The 24,318-nt window shown below is 48.2% G+C and overlaps 1 protein-coding gene across 1 annotated transcript in view; it reads right to left on the bottom strand.

Moving 5' to 3' along the window:
- The window catches only part of ASH1L (ASH1 like histone lysine methyltransferase), a 73,580-nt gene that overhangs the window by 13,204 nt on the left and 36,058 nt on the right, over positions 1-24,318 (bottom strand). The window contains exons 5-15 of the mRNA XM_081173434.1: positions 21,821-22,523; positions 20,743-20,922; positions 14,925-15,019; positions 10,065-10,138; positions 6,781-6,826; positions 6,415-6,523; positions 5,510-5,716; positions 5,247-5,393; positions 4,317-4,425; positions 3,320-3,481; positions 1,603-1,697 (exon numbers count right to left, since the gene is read on the bottom strand). Of these exons, the coding sequence (XP_081029560.1) occupies positions 1,603-1,697; positions 3,320-3,481; positions 4,317-4,425; positions 5,247-5,393; positions 5,510-5,716; positions 6,415-6,523; positions 6,781-6,826; positions 10,065-10,138; positions 14,925-15,019; positions 20,743-20,922; positions 21,821-22,523 (1,927 nt within the window). The remainder of the gene's footprint in view (positions 1-1,602; positions 1,698-3,319; positions 3,482-4,316; positions 4,426-5,246; positions 5,394-5,509; positions 5,717-6,414; positions 6,524-6,780; positions 6,827-10,064; positions 10,139-14,924; positions 15,020-20,742; positions 20,923-21,820; positions 22,524-24,318) is intronic.

Raw genomic sequence — 24,318 nt, 5'->3', positions numbered from 1 at the left:
TAGAAAGGCTCGACTCAGACCTACCAATCCATGATTCGTTCTGATCGTGATTTGGAACACATAATCACAGCCTGAGCATCTTAATAAAGCCATGATTTAGACCTGCTTGTCTGCTTCCATTTCCCCACCCATTCAGCTTTTATATAATGCAGTTGTCTCTGGGGAGGCAGCAATGAGTCTGTGGTTTGTCAATTCTAACATCTCACCAAACCACTTTTTTAAAAAATCCTTATTGGCCAGCCGTTTGCAAACCATGGTTTAGAACATTGTGCAAAGTCATAGCTAAAGCTTTCTCAATTGTGGGATGGCATGAGGTGTGAATAATTTCACACAGCTGCTTGTTAAGTATTGCCCATCATGTATTACGTACTACTGTGTATTACCTGATATCACGTATTAGTGATTATTATCAGTAATAATTATGAAATTATATATACAGGTTTTTATGTAGAGAGAGGGAGAGAGAATACTGAATGCATATTTTTGTACTGTATTTGCAAACAGTCTGCATCTGTACTGGGACTATCTTAACTGTTCTTATATATGGAATTGTTTTCAAATGTTTGCACTGCTTTCAATACATGGAACTGTTTCAATTAGTTTTTACAATTTTCTTGTTTTACGGTGGTAACTATTTCATTTGTTTTACAAGTGTGCACTTTATTGCTGTAACCTGCCCTGGGACCTTATGAGACCTGCTGAAACCACTTTGGTTTGGGCAAGTCTAAATGTGGATGGTGATATGTTTCAATCTCTTTTTAGTTTACTGTTGATGCTAACAGTTTTCTAAATGTTTTTATTGATAATTTATTGTTTTTACTCATAATTTTAATATTTCCTGTAAACCGCTTACAAGGTATCATTACAATCAAGTGGTATATACATTTTGTTAAATAAAAATATATATGATAAAGTGTGGGTAAAAAAATTAAAATCTAATAAATGAAGTTGCTTATGCTATTATGTTGCAAACCATCCTGTGGTAGTTTCATAGGTAAAGGTAAAGGGACCCCTGACCATTAGGCCCAGTCGCGGACGACTCTGGGGTTGCGGCGCTCATCTCGCTTTATTGGCCAAGGGAGCCGACGAACAGCTTCCGGGTCATGTGGCCAGCATGACTAAGCCGCTTCTGGCGAACCAGAGCAGCGCATGGAAACGCCATTTACCTTCCCACCTGAGCGGTACCTATTTATCTACTTGCACTTTGATGTGCTTTCGAACTGCTAGGTTGGCAGGAGGTAGTTTCATAGAATCATAGAATTTCAGAGTTGGAAAGGACTCTAATGATAGGTTATTCTTACTTTCTGATGACAAAAGGCAGGGAAGAAATTTCTTACATCAAAATGAAATAACTGAGCCAAAATGCAGCTTTGGGGAAGATCTAGCTCAGGCTTCCTCAACCTCGGCCCTCCAGATGTTTTGAGACTACAATTCCTATCATCCCTGATCACTGACTGGTCCTGCTAGCTAGGGATCATGGGAGTTGTAGGCCAAAAACATCTGGAGGGCCGAGGTTGAGGAAGCCTGATCTAGCTCATGCCCCCTGGGGGAGGGAAGCTTGTTGGGAAGAGACAAGGGAATGAAGCTGCCCTTCTTCCTCACCTTTCCCTGTTGGACATGGGCTTCATTTGGAGCTGCGGTGTCAGCCGAGTCGGGGTACTTGAGCTTTCACTGGGCTCCTCAGGAACGTGACCCTTCTGCAAAACAAAACAAACCCCTCTTGAGAAGAGAATCCAAGAACAAAGAAAGCCAACTGCAAAAAGACAGTGGTTAGAATCCTGAACTTGGGTCGGGCAGGTTCAAATCCCTACTCAGTGTATAGCTGAGCTGCCCAACGCAGGCAAGATTCTTTCCCTTTCAGGGCTTAAATGCTTATAATAAAGAGGGGAGGGGAGGGTGGAAGTTAAGGTAAGTACATGAAGCAAGAGGGGGCCCCCCACTTTGTTCCTCTCATTCAAAACCATTATTGGAATGGGCATGTCCATGCTGTTCTCTCATTACCAGCAGGAGGTTGATTTGGGTCTGGGTGGAGAAGCATGCAGAACAGGAAGCACGTGTTACATGCGCATCCCACCCCACCCTCATTTTGTAAAGTCTGATTCTGTCCAATCATGGTGGACAGAAGCATCCCAGCTGGTGAGGAAGAGAGACCCCCTATGGTGGTGAGCAGTAACATGAGTGAAGAGATGTCCTGGAAGGGGGAGCCCAAGTTTTTTTCCGAGAGAGTATTAAGTTCCCCGTTCCTGCATGACTATATCAGGGTGGTCCAATGCCCTCATGCCTCTTTTGGAGGTCACCGGCAACTTTTGATGCTCCCCAAGTCCTCACACTACCTTCCCAAATCCAGGTAACTGAGGCCCTGGGCTTCAGGAAGGAGGTGTGAGGGCTCAGACAGGGTCCTAGAGATCTCCCTCCTCCTTCCCAAAGCCAAGTGCAGTGTTTACCCAGCTTCGGGAAGGCAGCGTGAGGGCTGGGGAGGGGGCACCGAATTCTGGGCTTGCTCTCTCCCCATACATGACAAGGCAGAGTGCAGCCCATGGGTTCCATGCCACAACTACTCTTGAGGCACACTTGGTATGGAAAGTTGGGCCGCCCTGCGTTAGATCGTTGCCACAAGTACTGTCTTTCCCTGAAAGTAAGACATCCCCCCAAAATAAGACCTACTTCCCGTTTTGCCTCTCACTGTAATATAAGGCATCTCCCCCCAAATAAGACCTCCCCGATAATAAAGCCTCCCCCGAACATAAGGCCTCCCCGGAATATAACGCCCCATAAGCTACTGTAAGGCGTCTGACTCCTCTGGACCGTAGCGGCAGGCGCTGCCACGTAGCTCGCTGATTGGCCGCAGCACAGCTGGAGCTGTTCAGGCAATGCGAGGTCTCTTTAAATCAGAGAGCCCACGCTGCTGCCAGGACAAACTGCCGCCTGCTGCTCACTCTGCCCTGACGGAGTCTGGCTGACTCACAATTACTGTCTTTCCCCAAAAGTAAGACATCCCCCGAAAATAAGACCTAGCGCATCTTTGGGAGCAAAAATTAATATAAGACACTGTCTTATTTTCGGGGAAACAGGGTAGCAACCAGATTATTGAAAGAAAAGTCAAACAAACTGGGCACATGAAGTGGTCCCGCACTAGATGAGACCACTGCTACCCACTATGCTTTTTAAAACAGAGATGTCGGACATTGAACCTGGCGCCTTCTGCACGCCAAATACGAGCTCTCAACCACACTCACCCCCCTCTGACCCAAGCGGCAACTGTAGGCATGGAGTGTGGCAAACACCTCCCACACCTGCCTCCTGCTCTGTGCACACTCACCCTCTTCTTCAACTTGTGTTTGGATTTCCTCTTCTCTTTAGACCGGCTCGGCCTCCTCTGGGCAGTGACGGGCTGGTTGGTTTTGCTCAGGAGGCCGTTCACGCGCTGGCTCTTGCCCCCAATGATCCCTCTGCACTTCTCAAAGCCGCATTTGCAGAGTTGCTTGGAAGAGAAAGGAGACAACACCCACCTTGAAACACGGCCCCTCGGCAAAGCTTGCAACCCAGGCCAACAGGACCCATCAACAACTCCTGCCTGCTCATACACTCCCATCCATTCGATGGGACACTGCAGGGGCCAATGTATGAATGGGCTTGTTGGTGCCTCTGTTTCTGCCTCCTTTTTCTGGCCTCTTTTTGTGATGACTACTCTGTTTACTGTGCTGGAGCTGCTGTCTCAATTTGACAACCTGAGTGGATCTATCCTTTACGCATGGAGGATTATGTGGGGATCTCATGGCCACTCTCTGGTGAGCTAAGATCCTGTTACTGTGCTCAAATAAGAGGCATGTCTTATGGTGCTAGGTGTTCTAATTCCCTGGACTTTTGGCCTGCCCACTCTGTATATGGGCAAACTGGGGCTCCTTCTCTCAGGTGAGAAGCTTTCTGCCATTGCTGCTGTTGGGTGAGCACCTCTGCCTCACCTTTGCCCTTCCCTGACTCCACCATACCGCCTGCTCCTGGCAGGGCGACAGTAGCAGATGTTAGGGCCAACGGCGGGGTCAAGCTGGGTATCTTGGGTGTCTACATCTGCTTAAATGAGGTGTCTTGGTATACTGGCTGCTATAATTTGAGGGGCCCTTTTTAGGCAAGCGTTCCATGAAAGTCTGCAGGGTGCATTAACTGAATTTCCCAGGTGATCAAAGTGATCTCACGGGGCATCTCATACATTTGTGCCTCCAACTTGTACCAATAAGGAGGGACTAGCCTAAAGAATTAAAAATGCAGCTGTGCTCTTCTCCCCCAGGCCTTCCTGGGAGTGAGGATGCAACCCTCACCTGCTTTTCCACATTGAAGGAGTGGAAGTTGTAATCGTAAGTCAGCTCAGTGCCAGCAGGCATATCCTTCAATGCATACAGCCCAATCCTGTAGACACCGTTGACGGACCTGCAGGTGGAAAGGGAAGAGGATGTGCTTGCAACTCTGGACAGGGCAGGAAGGCACAACAGCAGTCTCAGCACTGCCAAGGTCCTGGAAGCGTATTATACCTCAGTTGGAAACCAATCTCCCCCCCACCCCCCCAAAAAAAACAGTGCTTCAGGAAAGGGGTGGAATTGTGGCTCAGTCCGCTTGTAACCACAGCTTCCCTGGGTCTGACAGAGCAGCAGGCATCAGATCTTAAAAAGTGACACAACTGTTCTTAAGATGACCAGCTGGAATGGGAGATGGTGTCCGTCTACACCAGGGGCCGGCAAGGTTTACCTCGCCTGAGCCGGTTCACTCCAGCGGAGATCCCTCTGTGGGCCGGATTGTGAGCATGCGCCCCCACAATTTCTGGTGCCTGCGCAGACATGATTTCCGGCACCACGGAAGTGAGTCCCTGCGCTGCGCCGGTTTAGCGCAGCACGCGGGGACTCGCCGAGAGGGCGGCTCAGTTCGGGGGCAGCTCATGGGCCAGTTAAACCCCCATGAGCCGCTTATGGGCCTTAGGTTGCCTACCCCCGGTCTACACCCTCTAAACTGGTTGACAGCTCTACTCAGAACTGGGGCAGAGAGTGAGGCAGGGGAGAAAGAAGAGGGACCCCAACCTTCAGGCAGACACTGTTCTTTTAGGGTTCTGTGTGCAGCACTTTAAAATAAACCAAGTGCTGTACACGCGGATGCACACAAGCGTAGGCCATCAGTTTTATAAAGGTACTAAAAGGCTCTGTTGTTGCCATAGCAAAAGCAATGAAAACTAGCAAGGCGACCCCCTCTGGAGCCCTTACCATTTCTGCATCTCACAGTTTGGGTTGCAGCTGTGGTTGATGAAGCGCGCCTCATTGCCCATGCGATAGCTGTCAATCACCATCCCGCTGTCGAGGTTGAGGCAATAGTGATCGCTGTGGTTGTGGTACTGCTCGATCATCCGGTTCCTAAAGAACAATGGGGACAGTGCAGCTGGTGTAACACTCCCCGTCTTCTTGCTCTTCCGAACAAGGGCTGTGCCACGAACGCTTCTCCTCCACCCAGCGCTTTGCCCATGGCTCACCTGAACTCCTGCTCGCTGACCACTTCTCCCAAGTACTCGATGATGAACTGCCCAGCTTTCAGGGGCTCTTTTGTGCGGATGCCCCAGCCTTTCTCCTCGGCCCGGAAGCGCTCCAAGCACTGCACCCACTCATGCCTCTGGATCCGCTGGTTGCAGCACTGCTCCCCGCAGGGGCAGGTGTTGGGGGAGCACTCAGCGAAGATCATCCTGAAAGCAGAGGGAGGGCAGGCTGGCATGTCAGCATGGGCGCAGGGAAATGTCAGGAACATCGGGGCCGCCTTTCCAACAAACCTTGAGGCTCATTTTCAGGGTTTATTAAAAAAAAAACCACGTTTTTATCCACGCTCCCCTCCAACTAGCTCAGCGCCGTACATATGGTTCTCTGCTGCCCACATTTCCCTAACAACAACTCTGCGAGGTAGGTCAGGAAGCCCTGTGTAGGGAAGTTTTTGATGTGTGATGTTTTACTGTGGTTTTGTAATTTTTTGGAAATTATAAAACCCAGCCAGATGGGTGGCATAAAAATAATAAATAAGTTGTTGTTGTTGTTGTTGTTGGACTGAATTCAAACAAAACCCTGACAATTAGCCATGGCCGGGTATGCAGTTTTGTATCCAGCTCAAAAATGTTCCCAGCTTAAATTAACGGACCTAAATTAAGCCTGCCCATTAATCTCAATGATTATACCGTGAGTAGGGCTTAGCAGTATTTAAGTTAAGGCTGAAGTGAGGGTTTGGACACCCAGGGCTTTTTATGTAGTCTGAAAATAGTGCACCCAATGCATGCTGGCTGTCTCACCTTGCTACTTGTGAGAAGCAGGTCTCTTTAATTTCCAGTGATTCTGTGTGTGCGCACGGACATGTCTTCGGTTGCAGCATTAATTATGTTGCGGCCCTGCAACTCACCTGTTCAAGCAGTCATCCAAACAGCCATTTCTGTTGCCATCCTCGGCCTTCTTGCAGTTGCAGGTCGTGGCCTCGTAGCCAGAAAGAGGCTTCACATCCACATAGACGTCTGCAGAGGGAAAGGAGGAGTGAAAAGTATCTATCAGCTTCTGAAACAGAGCTCCTCCCAGTCTACAAACCTCTCTCTCGGCTCGCCCACCCCGTTGACCTCAGTCCATAGAGAAAAGAGTAAAAGGCGGCAGCCTAGGAGCGGGGCTACTGCCAGGAGGTCAAAGAGGGTGCGGTCAAGTGGAGATAAAAGGCTGGCAAGGCTCCACAATTGAGGAAACCATAAAACCAGGGCTATATAAACACAAAGCTACTTACTAGAACGGATTTTTTTATAAAGCGGGACGTCTGGCTTTTTATACAACTGGAAAGAAAAGAAATAAGTGTTCTTTATCGCTTTGCAAGACAACAGCAGAATAAAAATTTGCATTTTTCCCAGAAAGGAAGGTTTGATTTATGCCTGACAGAGCCTAATGAAGAAAAGCCTTTGTTACAAGAGCACCAGAGGACGGTTTTGATCTTATTTTTTTTTGTGTGTGTTTTTAAACGTAAACATTTATTGGCCTGGATCCAAAGAGCCACGAGGGGAAGGAGAACATTTCTTAGCGCTGTTCAGTGTGTTACACTTGTGATGGAAAACAGAAGATACAAAGATGTGGCACATAGAATCCAGGGGGCCATTAAGATGATGTTGAAAAGGGCATGGGAGTCCTGGAAGACATGCTCCCTGCCTGGCAGGCCTTTTCCACCAGGCCTGGGAGGGGAGAGCCCTGGCTGACTCCAGCTACAAAAAGCTGAGACTGCTGGGGAGACTCTTGAGCTGGGGTGTTGCTGTTGCAGAGAGAGGTGTTGCTGTTATTCTTTTATATCTTTATTTTAGATCTTGTTGTGATTCACGTGGAAACCATTAAGTTTGGTTGTGTATTTTTAAAACGTTTTATTTATTGCTTATGACCACTTTCGTTATGTCGTAGTCATGAATTTTTTTCATGTTGTAAGCTGCCTTGAACATGGTTTGAACTGTGGAAAGGCGATCTACAAATAAAATTATGTATGTGCAAAGTTTTGCACAACACATTGCGCAGGTGGAAGAGCTTCTCTGGGTTGCCATCATTTTTCGGGCAACGCTCAGAGGCAGCCCTTCTAGGAACACAGGAAACTGCCTTATACAGTGGTACCTTGGTTCTCAAACTTAATCCATTCTGGGAGTCCGTTTGACTCCTGAAACCATTTAAAAACCAAGGCGTGGCTTCTGATTGGCTGCGGGAGCTTCCTGCACTTAAGTGGGAGCAGTGTTGGACATTCAGCTTCCAAAAAACGTTTGCAAACAGGAACACTTACTTCTGGGTTTGCGGCGTTTGGGAGCCGATTTGTTCGGGAGCCAAGCCATTCGAGTACCAAGGTACCACTGTACTGAGTCAGACCATCGGGTCCATCTAGGACACTGACTGGCAGCAGCTCCCCATGGTTTCAGGCAGCCCTACCTGGAGATGCCGGGATTGTGCATGCTCTGCCCTGAGCTACGGGAGTGGAACAGACTTCAATGCCAACTGAAGAGGATCTGTGGACCCAAGCCACAATGTTCATTTCCCTATTTTAACGGTAGGGCTCCCCAATCCAAGAGAGCAACCAGCTCTATACTAACTTCAGTTTCAGAAATGTTGCGGGACCAGGTGGTCCCAGAGTGTCCATGGGGCTCCCAAGGCCTCGCAGCTTTGTCTACATGGGGAAGGCTTTTAGACAACCCTAGTATAAAGCACCTCTGGAGCAGTTCAGCAAAAAATAGACAGACGCTTATACTCGTTTTGAGCGCCATATCAAAGAATCCAGCAAATATGCAGCTTCTTGACTAAAATCAGCACGGCCTATTTTGGGGCAAAGACATCATTCCCTCTAAAAAGAAGCAGCAGAATCCAAAACCAGTTTTGTCAGAGACAGACGTGCTTGGAACCAGGTACTATCTGCTCCTTTTGACAATACTTAAAGACGCCTGTAGATCTCATTATGGAGTTTCCCCGCAACATGTTAGGAATGTGAAATGAGGAAATGTAAACTGTAAACCACGCAAGCTTTGCAATTAGTAAAAATATGTATTTTTTAGAGAGGGGGCTGAATCACTGAACAGAATGGGGTGGGTGGGAACAATTCCTTGTTTCTATAGCATATTGCTAAATAAAGTGGGCAACGGGGAAAAGCAGGTGCTTAATTATAACACACATTGTCCCTTCTGGAGTGCATACATACAGCCCAGTACATGGAATCCTGGGAACTGCAGTTTACTCCAAGCTAAAATTCCCAGCACCCTCAACAAACTACAGTTCATGGTATTCTTTGTGGGGAAGAGCCATGTGCTTTCAAATGCACGGGGTGTGTATGCAGCCCTGGATTTCAAAGTGCTGCACATCCACTAATCCTCAGTAATCCTAAAAACAGTCCTCAAAGGGAAGCTGGTGTTATTAACCCCACCATGCAGGTGTGGAGCCCAGTGGGAGAGGGCAGGGCTGGCTGGAACCCTGAGCTGGAGCGCTGCTTTTCATTTAGTAGTAATGCTGAGGTATGTTTCTCAGTGCATCACCATTTTAGGATTAATAATGTGCATCAGCATTATTATGTATAAATCAAAAGTGAAAATGTGAAAGTGGGTCCCATGTTGCAGGTTGTGAGTCAAAGGTGGGTCTTGGGTTTAGGCCAGGCTTCCTCAACCTCAGCCCTCCGGAGTTTTTTTGGCCTACAACTCCCATGATCCCTAGCTAGCAGGACCAGTGGTCAGGGATGATGGGAATTGTAGTCTCAAAAACATCTGGAGGGCCAAGGTTGAGGAAGCCTGGTTTAGGCCCACTCAAGTCCACTGATCTGGAGTAAGAGCAGAGGATAGGCAAAATCCCACTGCAAAACCTCTGGTGGAAACCTTTTGTCAGAAGGAACACCACCCTATTTTTAGCCTACCCCATGGACAAATGAGGGAGCTCTTTGGAAAGAACCCAAGGCGGGCTATTCAGTGCATTCCTTCTGACCCCCAAACATCAGCTTCTAGTTGGAATAATAATAATAATAACAATAACAAAAATAAACCAAACCTCTACTCTCTTTGCTCGGGACTGGGTCCAAGAAAAATAAGGCCTGAAATTTTTCAGCACTGCTGGCAGAACATCTGAATTCTCCAGAGGCGTGTCAAAAAAACAACACAAGATCCCAGAAGCAGAAGCAGGCAGGCGCTATCAGAATAAGAGTCCCTGGTAGGATTAAGGGTGGACGCTTTCTGAGAAGCAAAACTGCTGCTAGTTTGAAAGCAGCGCTCTCTCTGTGGGTGCATGTGTGTGCAGGCGAAGAAGGATGGAGGGAGGCAATGGAAATTGTCTGCATTAAATATATATTCAAGGATTCCCACCCACCCAGCCTCCTCCCTCAGCTGCAACATCAGCAAAAGACTCCTGAATGCACAGCTAGTATCAGTGAGCAGCAGCAGCAGGAGCAGCAGCAGCAGCAGCAGCAGCAGCAGCAGCAGCAGCAGCAGCAGCAGCAGAAACCATTTGATTCTTCTCAAGCATCTTGGAATGCAGCCTTGGAAGGATGTGACTTTTTAAAAAAAGATAGTCCCCTACCTGATTATGTTTCCACTGCCAAAGAATGTCATAAGGCAACTGGAAGTCTATTCGCTTTTGGCGTAGGTATTTCCCTGCAGTGGGGGGAGGGGGAGGGAAGAAGAAATACAAAAGTCATGCATTTATTCTTTCCTAAACACACACACCATGAACAGAGCTTGACTGGCAGAAGCAGACCAAAGACGTCTTGACGACTGAGGCAGAAAATACAAAGGTCCCTGCCACACATGCTAATTAACCAGGTGTAAAATGCACCAGTGAAGTTCGTCCTAGTGCAGCTCTTAATTGAAATGAAGAGGAAAAGTGGAAGAACGGAACGGCCCTGGCTGGATCAGACCACGGGACTACCTGCTTCAGCATCCTCCCTCACACAGTGACCTACCAGACGCCTCTGGGAAAGCGCAGGGCATCAAGGCAACAGTCCTCTCCTGTCCCTTAGCCAATGGCTATTCAGCTGTCTCTGAATGTGGATGCTTTTTTAGCCCTGGAGCAAATGGCCACCGATAAGCCTATCCCTGTGGATTTTTATAATCCTTTGCAAGGACCCATGTACTCATAAGAACAGCCCAGCTAGCAGCCCGGGGGGGGCTTCTCCATCTCTGCAGTTTCTCCTATTCCACCCTTTCAATTTACCGTGTTTTTCGCCCTATAGGACGCACTGGCCCATAGGGCGCACCTAGTTGTTGTTGTTGTTTTTTGGGGGGGGGAGAATAAAGGAAAAAAAGTTTAAATTCCCCCCAGCCCGAGCTTCCCCCGACCCCAGCCCCCAGAACAGGCTGCTGTCCGCAAGCCTTGGGAGCCCGGCGGGAAGTTGCACCTGGCTCCCAAGGCTTGCGGAGAGCTGCCCAAAGTCCAGGGCGCGCTCCCCGGGTTTTGGGCTGCAGGCTGCTGTCCGCAAGCCTTGGGAGCCTGGCGGGAAGTCGCGCAGCTCTCCCACGGCTTGCGGATAGCTTCCTGAAGCGTGGAGAGTGAGAGCGCACCGACCCCTCTCGCTCTCCAGGCTTCAGCGAAAGCCTGCATTCGCCCCATAGGACGCACACACATCTCCCCTTCATTTTTGGAGGGGAAAAAGTGCATCCTATAGGGCGAAAATACGGTGAGTGGGGAGCCATCGCTATCTCTGGCAGCAGCCAAGTCTATACATCAATGTCAATAAGCACTTTCCCCCTGCAGGTTTCGCTGGGGAACCCTAAAGAACAGGCACTATATGTGAGAGAAGGGAAAACAAAGTTCTCCCTTTGCCTTGTGCGGTTTTGTAAAGCTCTAATTGTAGGGCTGGGGAACCTGCAGCCCTCCAAGATGCTGATGAGCCAGCAACTCCCATCATCCCTGGGCCACTGGACCTGCTAGCTGGCACGGATGGGAATTGGAGTCCATCAATGTCTAGAGGACCACAAAGTTCCTCGGCCCTACTCTATCATGTCCTTTCTGCAGCCATCTTCCCCCTGAAGTATATGTGGGGACCTTTGGCCGTCCTGATGTTGCTGAACTACAACTCCCAACATTCTTGACCATGCATACTAAAGCTGATGGGAGTTGTAGCTCAGCAACATCTGGAGGGCAAGAGGATATCCACACCTGCTTCTAAACTAGACAGAACAACACCACAACAGCACTGAGAGTTAGTTTTTCATAGGGCTGGTCTTCTTCTATGGCCCATGCTGGCTTCTGACAGACCAAGGTGCCGTTTTGTGAGCAGCTGAGCCCTGGACTGAGAACCAACATCCACATTCCTGCAGGCTGAGCAAATGCACTTTGTTCAGCAATGACTGGGCTATGAGCAGCCATCTCGCAATCTAAGACCTGGAGAGCGTGCTCCACTGCTCCAGCCCACGTTTCCAGAGGCTGCTTGCCAGAAAGTGGCACTTGAACTGAAAGCTCGCAAAGCCAGGGAAAATAATATATGATGCACTGTATTGATCAGACAAGACAGGAGGACCGACCCATAGTTATTTATAACAAGCCTGGCAGATACAGAGACTTCATGCCGCCCGGGTGCCACTATCCTTTCCCCACTGTCGCTGAAGAGAGTCCTGAAAGTTGCAGAGACACTATCCTGAACTGGGAAGGCTTAGGCCATGGGTAGGCAAACTAAGGCCCGGGGGGCCAGATCCAGCCCAATCCTTCTAAATCCAGCCTGCGGACGGTCCAGAAATCAGCATGTTTTTACATGAGTATAATGTGTTCTTTTATTTAAAATGCATCTCTGGGCTATTTGTGGGGCATAGGAATTCATTCATATTTTTTTTCAAAATACAGTCCGGCCCCCCACAAGGTCTGAGGGACAGTGGACCGGCCCCCTGCTGAAATAGTTTGCTGACCCCTGGTAGGCTGTGCTCAACACTGCTGTGTCCAGTTCCAGGCACCACAGCTCAAGGATATTGACAAGCTGGAGGGTGTGCAGAGGAGGGCGACCAAGATGATAAGAGATATGGAAAACAAGCTTTCTAAGGAATGGTTGAGGGAGTTGGGTACGTTTAGGCTGGAGAAGAGAAGGCTGAGAGGTGACATGATAGTCATTTTCAAATATCTGAAAAGCTGTCACACAGAAGATGGAGCAAGCTTGTATTCTGCTGCTCCAGAAGGTAAGACCCAAACCAATGGATTCAAATGTCCTGAAAGGAGATTCTGACGGTAAGAGCTGCTGAACAGTGGAACTGACTACCTCTGAAGGTGGTGGAGTCTCCTCCACTGGAGGTTTTTGAACAGAGCTTGGATGATCATCTGTCAAGGATTATTGAGCTGTGATGACTGCATTGCAGGTGGTTGTGACGAGAGAACACTTGGGGTACCTTCCAGCTCAACAATTCTGTGATTTAAAGCACATTCTCCCTCCCTCCCAGCAAAATAATCCTGGGAACCGTAGTTTACCATCCACAGCACCCTGAACAAACTAAGTTCCCAGGATTCTTTGAGGTGGAGGGGAATGTGCTTTAAATGTATGCTGTGCACGCAGCCTTAGTCCCCAACCAGGACATTCTCATCTCAGACCTCAAAGTCCCAGACAACCCACCTTCAAAGATAACAGAGATTACAGCTCCTAACTTAGAATCATAGAGTTGGAAGGGACCCTGAGGATCATCTGGTCCAACCACCTGCACTGCAGGAATATGCAGCTGTTCCTTACGGGGATCAAACCTGCAACCTTGGCATTCATCAGCTCCACGCTCCAACCAACTGAGCTACCCAGCTTCCTCCTCTGAAGGTTCACCAGTGCTGTAACCTGAATGTTTTCAAGACAACAGACACATGTAAGCTTGTCTGAGCAGGCATTAGGTGGCAAGGAGTTTCACGGTGTTTGAACCATGCCAAGATAAGCAAGGCAAATGAGCTCAAACAAAAACAAACTGCTAAGCTTAAGAAGAAGAGAGAGCCATCTTTCACCCTCTGTTAGGATGCAAGAGCAAAGGGAGGCAAGCAAAGCCCAGAGGGGCCAGCAGGGTGCTCCTGGCCTTGGCTTTCCTCTGATGCTGCAGGCACCTCTTCTCGCTTCTGAAAAACTATTTTTTTGTGCGGGGGGGGGGTGTTGGTGGGGAGAGAAGAGCAGCTGTCATGTTGTCTTTACAACTTGCTCTTAAAATTTGTTCTTATTTTTCAAAGCCTCAAGTTGTGCTTGGCGAGTTCCAGGAAGCAGCAAAGTCCACTGGGAATCTGTTTTCACTTCTATGACCTCACTGGCTAAAACAAAAGGCTCTTTCAAGGGCCTGGCAGCCAGCCCAGAGAGTAGGGAGTGCTCTCTCTCTCTCTCTCTCTCTCTCTCTCCCCCCACCTCAATAAAAGGAGGCACCCAGACAAGGAGTTAGCCCAGCAGAGAAATAATCCTCCTAACATGATTGGGGAGGCGAGACTGCTCTGCCTTTACGCCAGGCAGAGTCATTAAAGCTGCCTTATCTTAATAGGACATGTTTGTTTGTGTCTCCTGGCGCAAATAAACTGGAGGGCCGTGACCTGGCGAGGGATTGGGGGGGGGCAGGGCGGGGAAGGAGCGCAAGCCCAAGGCACAAACAAGTCTCAACCCTTAAATAAGGAAAAAACGGTCCCTGGGGTTGGAATACGCTCAAGCTGGATCACTAACAAGGCTGCTCAAGTTAAAGGGACTAAATAAACCTTTCTCCTCGAGTCTCTCCACAAACAAGCGAGATGCTTGAACTTTCTGCCTTTTCACTTTTACAGACTAGCACAGCTACCCCGTTATAGAAGTGGTTCTCAAACTTTTTTCTGTGGGCCACACTTTAAGAATAGAAATTTGTTCGCACCACAGTGAATTTTTTTATTGATAAGACATGCATTGGAAAACAAAAAGATCACCACTACAGTGCAAAATGTCCCCAAGTTTCAGCTGTCACACCTGCAAAGCAAGCTTTGAAAAGTGCAAGGTAACTTCAGCCACTGTCTTGCGGCAGACCAGGAGTGGGGTGGGAAAGCTGAACTCCACAGCACATGGTACAACTGTCAATCTTATTTCCAGCACAAATCCAAGCACACAAATATTGGACTAGTATGGGCTTGCATTGCTCCCAAAAAAGCAAAGCGGTGCACCCCTAGGACTTTAAAGTGACAAGCCAGGAAAGTAAATGAGCTATTTTACAATGCAGTCTCTAAAATCCCTCTCGGCTGCACATGACCTACAGCATTTTAGAGGAGGGTTTCACGACCTCCCTCCCCTAATGAGTGGCTCTCCGTTGGCCCAGAAACAAGGATCTTGAACCCATACTAGGAATTTCCTCCTTTGGGAGTCGATTCAAGCACCCACTCCCTGCCCCGCAAGTACCCAAATGATAACCTGGGGGCCATTCACTTCCTCTGGCTGAGAGGACGCATGCAGGGCTCATTCAAAGCATGCACAGAGAACCCACTCACCCACGTGGATAGGTGCCGGGAACAATCCGTACTCGTGCTCCCCAGGAGTGTACTCCAATTTTTCCTTCTTCAACTGGATCAGTCGGCTTTTGGGGCTGGGGATGGAAGAGAGAAGAAGCAAGTGAGTGATCGTAGAAGACTGCGCCGTGTCACCGGGGTCTGCACCCTTCACCACATTCCAGAAGCAACGTAGCACAACAGGGGAGAGTGTGACCTGTGAGCCGCAAATCTCCGCTTGGAATCTTCCCTCTGTTTTGAATTCCGTTTGCGGCTTTAGGCAGCAGAGGCTGGTCCATTAAGGTGAATGGGGGCACTGCCACACCAACTTCGGTCTGACCTCAGCTATCCCCACCACCTGGCCGTGCCTTCTTCCTTACAATCAGTGGGTGGCAATGCTTGTCAGCTTCCTCCTCCTTAGCCTCAGAGTTGCCCCACAGAACTAAGCAGGGAGGAGGATGGGGACAAGGCTACAGTTAGCTGGTTCTGCCTGTCATTGGCACTGGTTCCACTACCTGCTGGGCACTTGCCTTCCTTCCCACCGGTCCCAATGGGCACCAGCCACAACTGGCTATAGGTAAGCTATTCTTTCCGGCAGGGATAAGAGGGTGAGGTAATAACTACTGCTGAGCAATCTCAAGACTCACTCCAAAGCCAGCCAAGCTCAGTTTTGGTGAAGGGGTTTATATGCTTGTGGAACAGTGCCATTCTGCTACAGCCCAAAGCGATAGCTCAAAACACGACCATCGCCATAAATGAGTTGACATGGTTAAAGGGAGCTTGGTAGCTGGACTGGAACTTAGAGCAGCGATACCTCTCTGCAGCTGATGAGAATTTCTCTCTTTTTTAAAAAAAACAACAACAAAACCCTCAAAGTATCACAAGCTTCCAGTGCTAATGATTACAGAGAAATGTGCAAAGGTCATTTTCGTAGAGGAAAGAGGAGCAAACTGACATTAAAATAAACCAAGCCTAACCTCGACATTCCATTGTCAGGTTCATAATCTATTAAAGAAACACTCTCTGAATGGTAATACTGTACAGCCACAGGGCACTACATCCACTAACTTCAACCTGGCACGTTCACGATAAAAGGCCTGCAGATTTAGCCAGCCGCATGTAACTAAAACCTGCAAATTAGGAGTGGTCCTAAAGCTCTTAATTTATTTTCAGTGTGTGCAGCACATACTGGCTGATAGAACTGCCCTCTGCTGACCTACTTTCAACAAGCCTCTATACTGCCAGCGCAGCAGTAAACTGTACTGCCACAAGAGGGTACTGTACCATTGTAATAATTAGGTGTGCAGGCCCAAAACTTCTCCAGCACAACCCCAAACAAGCAGCAAACACTGGTAGGGCCAAGGGGGGTACATTGCTCTGGACGTCCTGAGAGGGGTCAGGGCCCCATTTTGCACCATCACAACCTCTGTCCGACTGGGATGGAGGTCACATCCACCCACGGCAGCTTTTTCCGCCCTCTCGCACAGCAAGCAAAACCGTTTATGAAGTTCCGTTCCGACAGTCTGAAAAAAACCCAGCTTTTAAGGAGGGCCTCAAGGTTTAATAGACGACACTTATTAAACGCTTTTCAGAGGGCACAAAAACGCACACAGTTTTTAACAGAAGTACACTTGTACCTTAGATCCCGAACGCCTTGGTACTTGGACGTTTTGGCTCCCGAACGCCACAGACCCGGAAGTAAGTGTTCCAGTTTGCAAACGTTGGAATCCGAATGTCCCGACGGGGCTTCCAATTGGCTGCAGGACCTTCCTGCAACCAATCCGAAGCCGAGCTTTGCTTTCCAAACGTTTTGGAAGTCGAATGGACTTCCAGAACGGATTCCATTCATCTTCCAAGGTGCGACTGTACTTGCAAAACTCTCCAGTGGCAAGACACCATCCTCTCTTAGGGGGAAGATAGACCACTCCTGAGACCAGCTGCTGCTGTGCCACATATGCACATTTTCCCCCTTCAGAAAAATCATTTAATTATTAGCTCTCCACAAATCTGCTGACTGGTAAAACTCGCAGTCCCACTCTGGACAGGGTTGCACTCCCATGGAAGGAGCGGGTGCAGAGACCTGGGGTACTTCTGGAACCCAACTTTGACATTCAAGGGCCAGGTGGTCTTGGTGGCTGCAAGTGAGTCCAGCTAGCTTGCCAGCTGCAGCCTGCTTTGGACAGGTTGACTTGGGCCAATGTACTCCAGCCTCTGGATTATTGTAATGTGCTCTACGTGGGACTGTCCCATGGTCCAGAATGCAGCAGCCAAGTTACAGGCTGGGGTGCCATCTAGAACTCCTGTTTTATAGCAGCAGTTGTTGGTTGCCTGTTCGTTTCAAAGCCCAATTCAAGGTGTTCACAGACAAGACTGACTTAAGGTCTCAAATATGTGAGAGACCACCTCCTTTCCTGCAGACCTTCCCAGCCATTAACATCAGCAGAAGGGGGCCCTCACAGTTGCCCTGCCATCTTCCCAGACTCAGAGGCTGGGAGCCGGCAAGAGAGCATTCTCTGTGGCAGTGCCAAAACCACAGAATTCCATCCTTGTAGAGCTACATCTAGTGTCATCGTTACTCTGCTTTATTGAATGCTGAAGACATCTCTCTTTATCCTGGCCTTTGACAGCTGAAAAGTATTTCTGTTATCTACCTACAAATTGTTAATTTATCAGGTTTTTATTTGGTTTCGAATTGCATTATTTGTGCCATTGCAACCCGCCCTGTGATCTTAATGTGAATGGCAGGTAATAAATCTGATAACCAAATAAAATCAATGAAGCAATATTTCTTTATCTACACCAACAGCCTTACTTTCGAGCGAAGAGTCCTGTTTCCACCCCCCCACCCCGCAATTATCTGCACTGAACAGCATTTCTGGTCTGCGTTTGTGATGCTATTTGTGGATGAGCTCTATCTCATGGGAAGCTGCCTTATCCGGATACAGACCCACTGGTCCAAATAGCTCAGCACTGTCTCTTATACTGATCAGTAAGGCTGTCCAGGGTGTCAGGCAGGGCTCTCTCCCAGCCCTACCTATAAATGCTGGGGATACCTCCAACATATCAGTGTTAAGTGAACACGTGGAAAGCGCATGCCTTAGATTTGCTCATTTTACCGAAGAAAAGAGAGCTTCCCCGGCACTCACTCTTCATCAGGAGCCATAAATATCATGTTGATGAGACTTATCCTCATCAATAACTTAAAAATACAGTGGTTTGCATTTCAAATATCAGAATTCTGCTCAAGTGTTTGTGAAATGCTGACATAGTTGCCTTTGGAAACAGAAGGCTGACTGATAAACATTTGGCATTTTTATTTCTATGAATGTCTGTGTCTATAATGTGTCATTTCAATGTTAGGATCTTTTTTAAGGAGATGTGATTTCAAAGTGCATGGTTTTTGGTTTGTTTTTCCTTTTAATGCAACCCTGAGGAATTTCCAATTTGCATATCTTTCACAAAAGGAGAATATGTTTTCGGGTTAATGCACCGCTAAAAGCTCCCCGTGTTTTTACTTTTGCAGAAACAATTCATCCCAGACTCAGTTCACTTCCCATGGAACACCTTTCTCCCTGAAAACTCTGCCATCGCCAAAGAACAATCAGAGGCCAAGTGGCAAAATTCTTCCTCACTTGGGGAAAAGCAATTTATGAGAGCGAGCAGAGCTGCCAAAAGGGTTCTCAGGAGAGTAAGCCGCTCCCTGGTCTTAAGAGGAGATGCTTCCAATCCGTCCTTTAAACAAAAAAGGAAAGGAAAGGAAATGCTGATGAGTCACACATCTTGTGAGCAAAGTATTCTTTAACTTGGCTACCATTCAGGAATTTTGCGTGTGGGCTCCAGAGAGGAGATGAAAAGTTGCATCAGATTGCATCCCAGAGCAACTGCATGCCTGCACTGGCTGTCTCCCTTGGGCTAATGCAGGCTCAAAAAAACCAAGGTTTGTGCCAACTGGTGTACGAAAACTACAGCAACTCATGTTGCGGGGATGGTGGGGTCCAAACGTGCCAACCTGATGTGAATCATATTCTAATGGTTTCCCTATGTTCTCAAGGTATGTTACAAGCACACACCCGGCGGCAACAGGATTTGCCACTGGGCCTCAGCCCACTTCCTCCTGAAAATGGGACCGTGGGCAAATCAGTCACTCAACGGGGCTCCACTGCTATGCGCTGTTTGGGAAACCGGTTAAATAGGACTGAGAGGAAAGTACTCCACTTTCCGAGTGCCCCTTTATGTCGTTGTTTAGAAGCAGCTGATTCCCAAAACCTGCCTCAAGAGAACAATAAAGAGGGGCTTCCCCTTTAGTGTCTCTCTGGACTAGCCAGCCCAACATCAGTCTGCCCTCTTGCCAGGATGAGCACGTGAAGCTACACGGTCAGAAGATCAGGACTGTCCCTGTGGCCTTGTGAAATTCTTCTTCCACATGCTACAACCACACTCCACTCTCATTTTCTCAATGGATCAGAGTGCAGCATTACGCTTGCTAAAGTGGGACACTCATGGGCAGTGCTTGAAACTAACCAGGCACTAGCTGCATTTTGCACCTGGTTTTCGACCACTTGTGATCAAGTGAAGATGCCTAGGCACCAGGATGAGATCTTCACTTGAGATCTCCACTATCTGGAGGTGCATGCCTGGGAATCATTGGATGTGGACTGTTTTCACACACTACCCTGTAGAATTTCACCCCACCCTGTAGAATTCTATCTGTTATATATTATCTGCACAATCAAAATGAATTTCTGGAACCTAAATGTTTTTTCTGTGCAGACCGAGCAGGAACAGTCACCATTAAGAAAAAGAGGTCATATAATAGGCCAGTAAATATGTGGACTGTCCCTGGATCAAGTGACTTTTCTTCTTTAAGTTCTCAAAGCTCTTAACCTAGCTCAAGGTTGTCAACTGAACTAGCCAGATGTTTAGCTGAGAATCAATCCCAGCCAGTCCATCATTTGAAAAATATGACTTTAAGCAGGGTCTTGACCCAAAATTGCAACTAGATATTCTGTTTTGGCGACTGTAACTTTGGTTTAAGGAGCCATTTGCCACCTAGTTTATATATCTGAGTTTCTGAATGCAGTGAGTCTTCTAGGTCAGTGAAAGCAGGTCCTGCCCAACCATAAGGCAAATTGAGACAACTGTCTCAGGTGGAAGTCACAGCAAATTGGCACTCAAACATGCCTCCCCCACCACTACCAGATATCCACAGAAGCCTTGCCTTGGCAATGCCTCTGCATGGCTTTCCTCCTCCTGTGACACTTTGAGAAAGGGCCACAGGGGTCTTTGCTCAGAGTGAGGCATCCTGGGCAAAATGGCCCCCAAAGTGCCAGTGTTTTCCATCAATAACATGGTAGAAAAATATGGATCCAAGGCACTCTCAACATTCCAGATGTGCTCACAAATGTTTCCAACCCTGGAGCTAAATGCTCCCCACCCCCGGTACCAATTTGCTTTTATTTCCAGTACTATCTTCCCTTTCTTTCTTTCCATCTAATCTTTGACCTGAAAGGGCAGGGAAGGGTAGCTGGGGAGATTCTTTTCTTTTTTAGCAATAACAAAGTTTTAAAATGTAGATGTAATTTAAAAAAAATAATTATTTTTTTTAATGTGCTTTATAACTTTGAGCTTCTTCAAGGATGGCAACTGAGCGACACGGCCAAGACTTCTAGAGGTCTCTCTCAGACCAGGGTTACCTGGGAAGGTCTGCGAAGGTGTCATTGCAGGCCTGCATTTTCAATTTTTATGGTTCCAAGTGTCCTCATTCAGGGGGAGGTTGTGGACTGACCTAGCAGGCTATGACATTTCAGTAGGTCCAACTTACTCGGTGGTTTTGTACACATCAGAGTAGAGCCCTGCCTTCTGATATTTCTTCTTTGGGGGGCGCGGAGCTTTCTTCTCACGCTGCACAAGGGACGTCAGAGGCTGCTCAACATTCTCCAGCTCACGCGGCTTCACTATCGCCTCATCAGGAGGAGGGGACTCAGTTGTTGTCTCAGAAAAGCTGGAAAGGTGGGGGGGGGGAGAGAGAAACCAGGAAAGGTGAGCAGACCAGCAGCAAGTATGGCAGGAGAAAAATTATGCAGGGAGTATGATCGTTCAGCGGCAGAGTATGCATTCTGCATGCAGAAGGTCTCAGGTTCCGTCTTTGGCATCTCCAGTTCAAGCTACTTTGGTTGCCTAGCAGAGACCTTGGAGAGGTGGCTGCCAGTCAGAACAGGGGAAACTGTACTAGATGGGCCAGTCATCATCATCTGTATGCCGCTTCTGCAAAAACTGTGCCCAGAGTAGCTCCAACAGCTCTGGCTTCCCCAACCTGGTGCCTTCCAGATGTTTTGGACTACAACTCTCATAAGTCGCAGCCAGCAAGGGAATTATAGTCCAGAAACATCTGGAGGACACCTGGTCAGAAAGGCAGTCATAGCCAAGGCCTTACTTGCCCATGATACCAGGTTCAATATCTGACAGCAGTTGTGGGAAAGACCTTTGCCTGACATCTTGGGAGAGCTGCTGCCAGCCAGAGTAGGCAAGAATGGGCCCAAAAACCAATGGTCTGATGCAGCTTTGTGTTCAAAGGTCAGCTGCTGCATAATTCCCTTCCTCAGTGGTCACGATGCTGTCTTTGTTTTTATTTTATACTGTATGGATCATGAGGACTAGAAACTTTTATGCACACCTACAACAATTCTGTGCAGCTCAGATTCTCCATGCAGCTCAGATACGGGAAGCCCTTGGCCTCGTCAGTTGCTGCTGAACTGCAACTCCTATCACCCGTGGCCATCAGGCAACACTTCCTAGGGCTAATGAGAGTTGTAGTTCTGCAAACTCTGGGAGGGTCAAAGGTTCCCCACACCTGGTGCAGCCGAAGCCCAACCAGTAGTGTTCACATGCAGAGGGATTACCTTTTATTGCTCTCCTGCTCGTCATCTGGTAGAGGCTTCTGCCTTTTCCTGGCCTGCTCCTCCTCCAGCCACCTCTTCCTCTTCCAGCCTTTCACGTTAACCCCCTGAACCACCGATTCTATGGCATCAGTAACCGTGTCAGGACTGCGGTGGAGCAAGCAGCCTTGGCCCCCGCCGTCCAGTTCTTGGCTGACAAAGCGGCTCACTTGGAGGGCGTGGACTGAAACCACTGAGGGCAAGGGGTACTTCCTGGGCCGGCCGGGCCGGCGCTTCACAAAGTTATTGCCAGTCCGCGCCTGCCTCTGCAGCTTCTTGGCTTTGAGGATTTTGTTGACGTGGTCCAGGTTTTTCTTAGTGGCCAAAAGCTTGTCGTAATTGCACATTTTCCTCGCCTGGCACTGCATGGCTTCCACCATGCTCCTCTTGAGGTGATGGGGAGAGTAGCCGCTCAACAACCGGTCTGAAAGGAGCGAGATGCCATCGCCACCCGCGTTGCCCGGAATCAAGAGCCCGCTGCTCTTCTCCCTGCTGGGACTTCGGCTGGGGCTACCTGAGGGCAGAACAGGTGTGTGCGTCATGACGGCCTCAAGGGTCTTGTCCAGGGCACCCTGGCTTTCATGTTGAGCCATGCGCTGCAGTAGATTATCCACAGGATCTTCCACTGCAGTCCCGAGCCTTGTACTTCGTGAAGGAAGCGGGGCCACTGGAGAAGGAGAAGAAACATCAGGAAGCATAAGTAGGTTCGGATTTTCATTTTTCCACTTATTTTAAATACATATATGCCACATAGGTTTGAGCAGATGAAATAAGATAACTTGTAGTACAAACACACCCTCCAACTTTAGCAGCAGCAGCAGCAGCAGAATCAATAATTAAAAGCCTTCTGAAAAAGACAGGCCTTTAACCACATGACTATAAGTGATGGGGCCAGGTGGGTTTCTCTGGGGAGGACTTTCCACAACAATGGAGCCATGACCGATAACACCCTGACTGCTTAAACGCAGGTAGCAAAAGGATCTAGGGCTTTAGAAATAACAACCAGTACCTTGAACTGGGCCCAGAAGCAAGTAACTAACTAGCCAATGGTGATGGAACAACGTTGTGCTCCAGCCAACCAGCTGCACTCCAAATTCCAGCAGTATCAGAGTTGGACCAGTTGAAGTTTCCCCGACTCTTTTCTAATCAGGAATTACAAATGCTTGAATGATAGCAGTGAGGTCTATCTTCTTCAAGAAAGGGTGCAGCTGGTAAGCCAGCCTAAGCTGGTTAAAAGCTTTCTGATTTTTTAGGGTTGTGTATGGCCATCCTCACACTGTGCTCCTTTGAGGAGGGTGAAATTATCTGGGATTCCTCGCAAGCTCACCATCTGTTGAGGAAATAGAGGGGCCTAAGCAGCTGCACTAACCGATGCTAATCCAGCTACACAACGTGGCTTGGGGGGGGGGGGAGATGCTGAGTCTCGATAGTCTGCCCTTGAACTGGTGCTCCCATTTTTGGAAACGATCCAAGAGGATCCAGGCAACCCCAACCGCATGAGCCTGGTAACAGCTGCAGCGCTAGGCAGGGAAGACCAGAGAGCATTTGATTAACAAAGGAAGTTTTTCGTAAGGCTACGGTGCCTAGGGAGGATTTCACGGTGAGGATGGACAACATCAGCAGCTTTCATTATCGCATTCTGACCCCTCCCAATCTACATCGCTTCCTCCCCGACCGCAATCCAATTCTAACACTGTCTCAACCTAACCTCACTCTCCTCATCTGTCTCACATGGTGTCAACTGCTTAAAATGCCACCTGCTGCTATCTTTCCAGCTGCGGCTCAGCCTCTCTGTACCAGCCGACAGCTGTAGCCCAGCCACACTGGCAGCACAACGGTACTTTAGGCCACAACATAAGCTTTCCCCAACCCCCTTTGGTTATTTCAGTTTAATTAGAGTAAGGATGGGGTGGGGATGAAGACAAGAATCAGGAATAAATAAAAATGAATAAAAAGTAGGAGTCACATTAATCACTTGAGGGAACCGAAAGATGACCACAGATGTGGACTAACATTCATGGAGAATCCCACCTGGGACTTCCCCTTATCCGTAAGACGGGACACTCTTAGGCCTGTTTTTACTTGTTGCTGTTTCTACAATTTTTTATATAACGATGTTTTACTCACATGCTTAAACAGAGTTTTTATGCCGTTTTATTGCTTTTTGTGCTGCTGTTGCATACTGCTTAAGAAAATTTTAAAATAAGCAATTGAGACAGGTTTATAAATACGTACATTTGTAATTTGTTTTTAGTGTTGCATATTAAATTGCTGTGACTCGCCCCGAGCCATTGGGGTGAAGGGAAGGGGAGAATCATAGACTTGTAGAGTTGGAAGGGTCCGTGAGGGTCATCTAGTCCAACCCCCCGCAATGCAGGAAACTTTTGCCCAACATGGGACTTGAACCCACAACCCTGAGCTTAGGAGTCTCATGCTCTACCAACTGAAGGAAGGATAATAAA

The sequence above is a fragment of the Podarcis bocagei genome, assembly GCF_964188305.1.
Source record: "Podarcis bocagei genome assembly, chromosome: 16".
NCBI lineage: Eukaryota > Metazoa > Chordata > Lepidosauria > Squamata > Lacertidae > Podarcis > Podarcis bocagei.
This window is presented reverse-complemented; position numbering and strand designations above follow the sequence as displayed.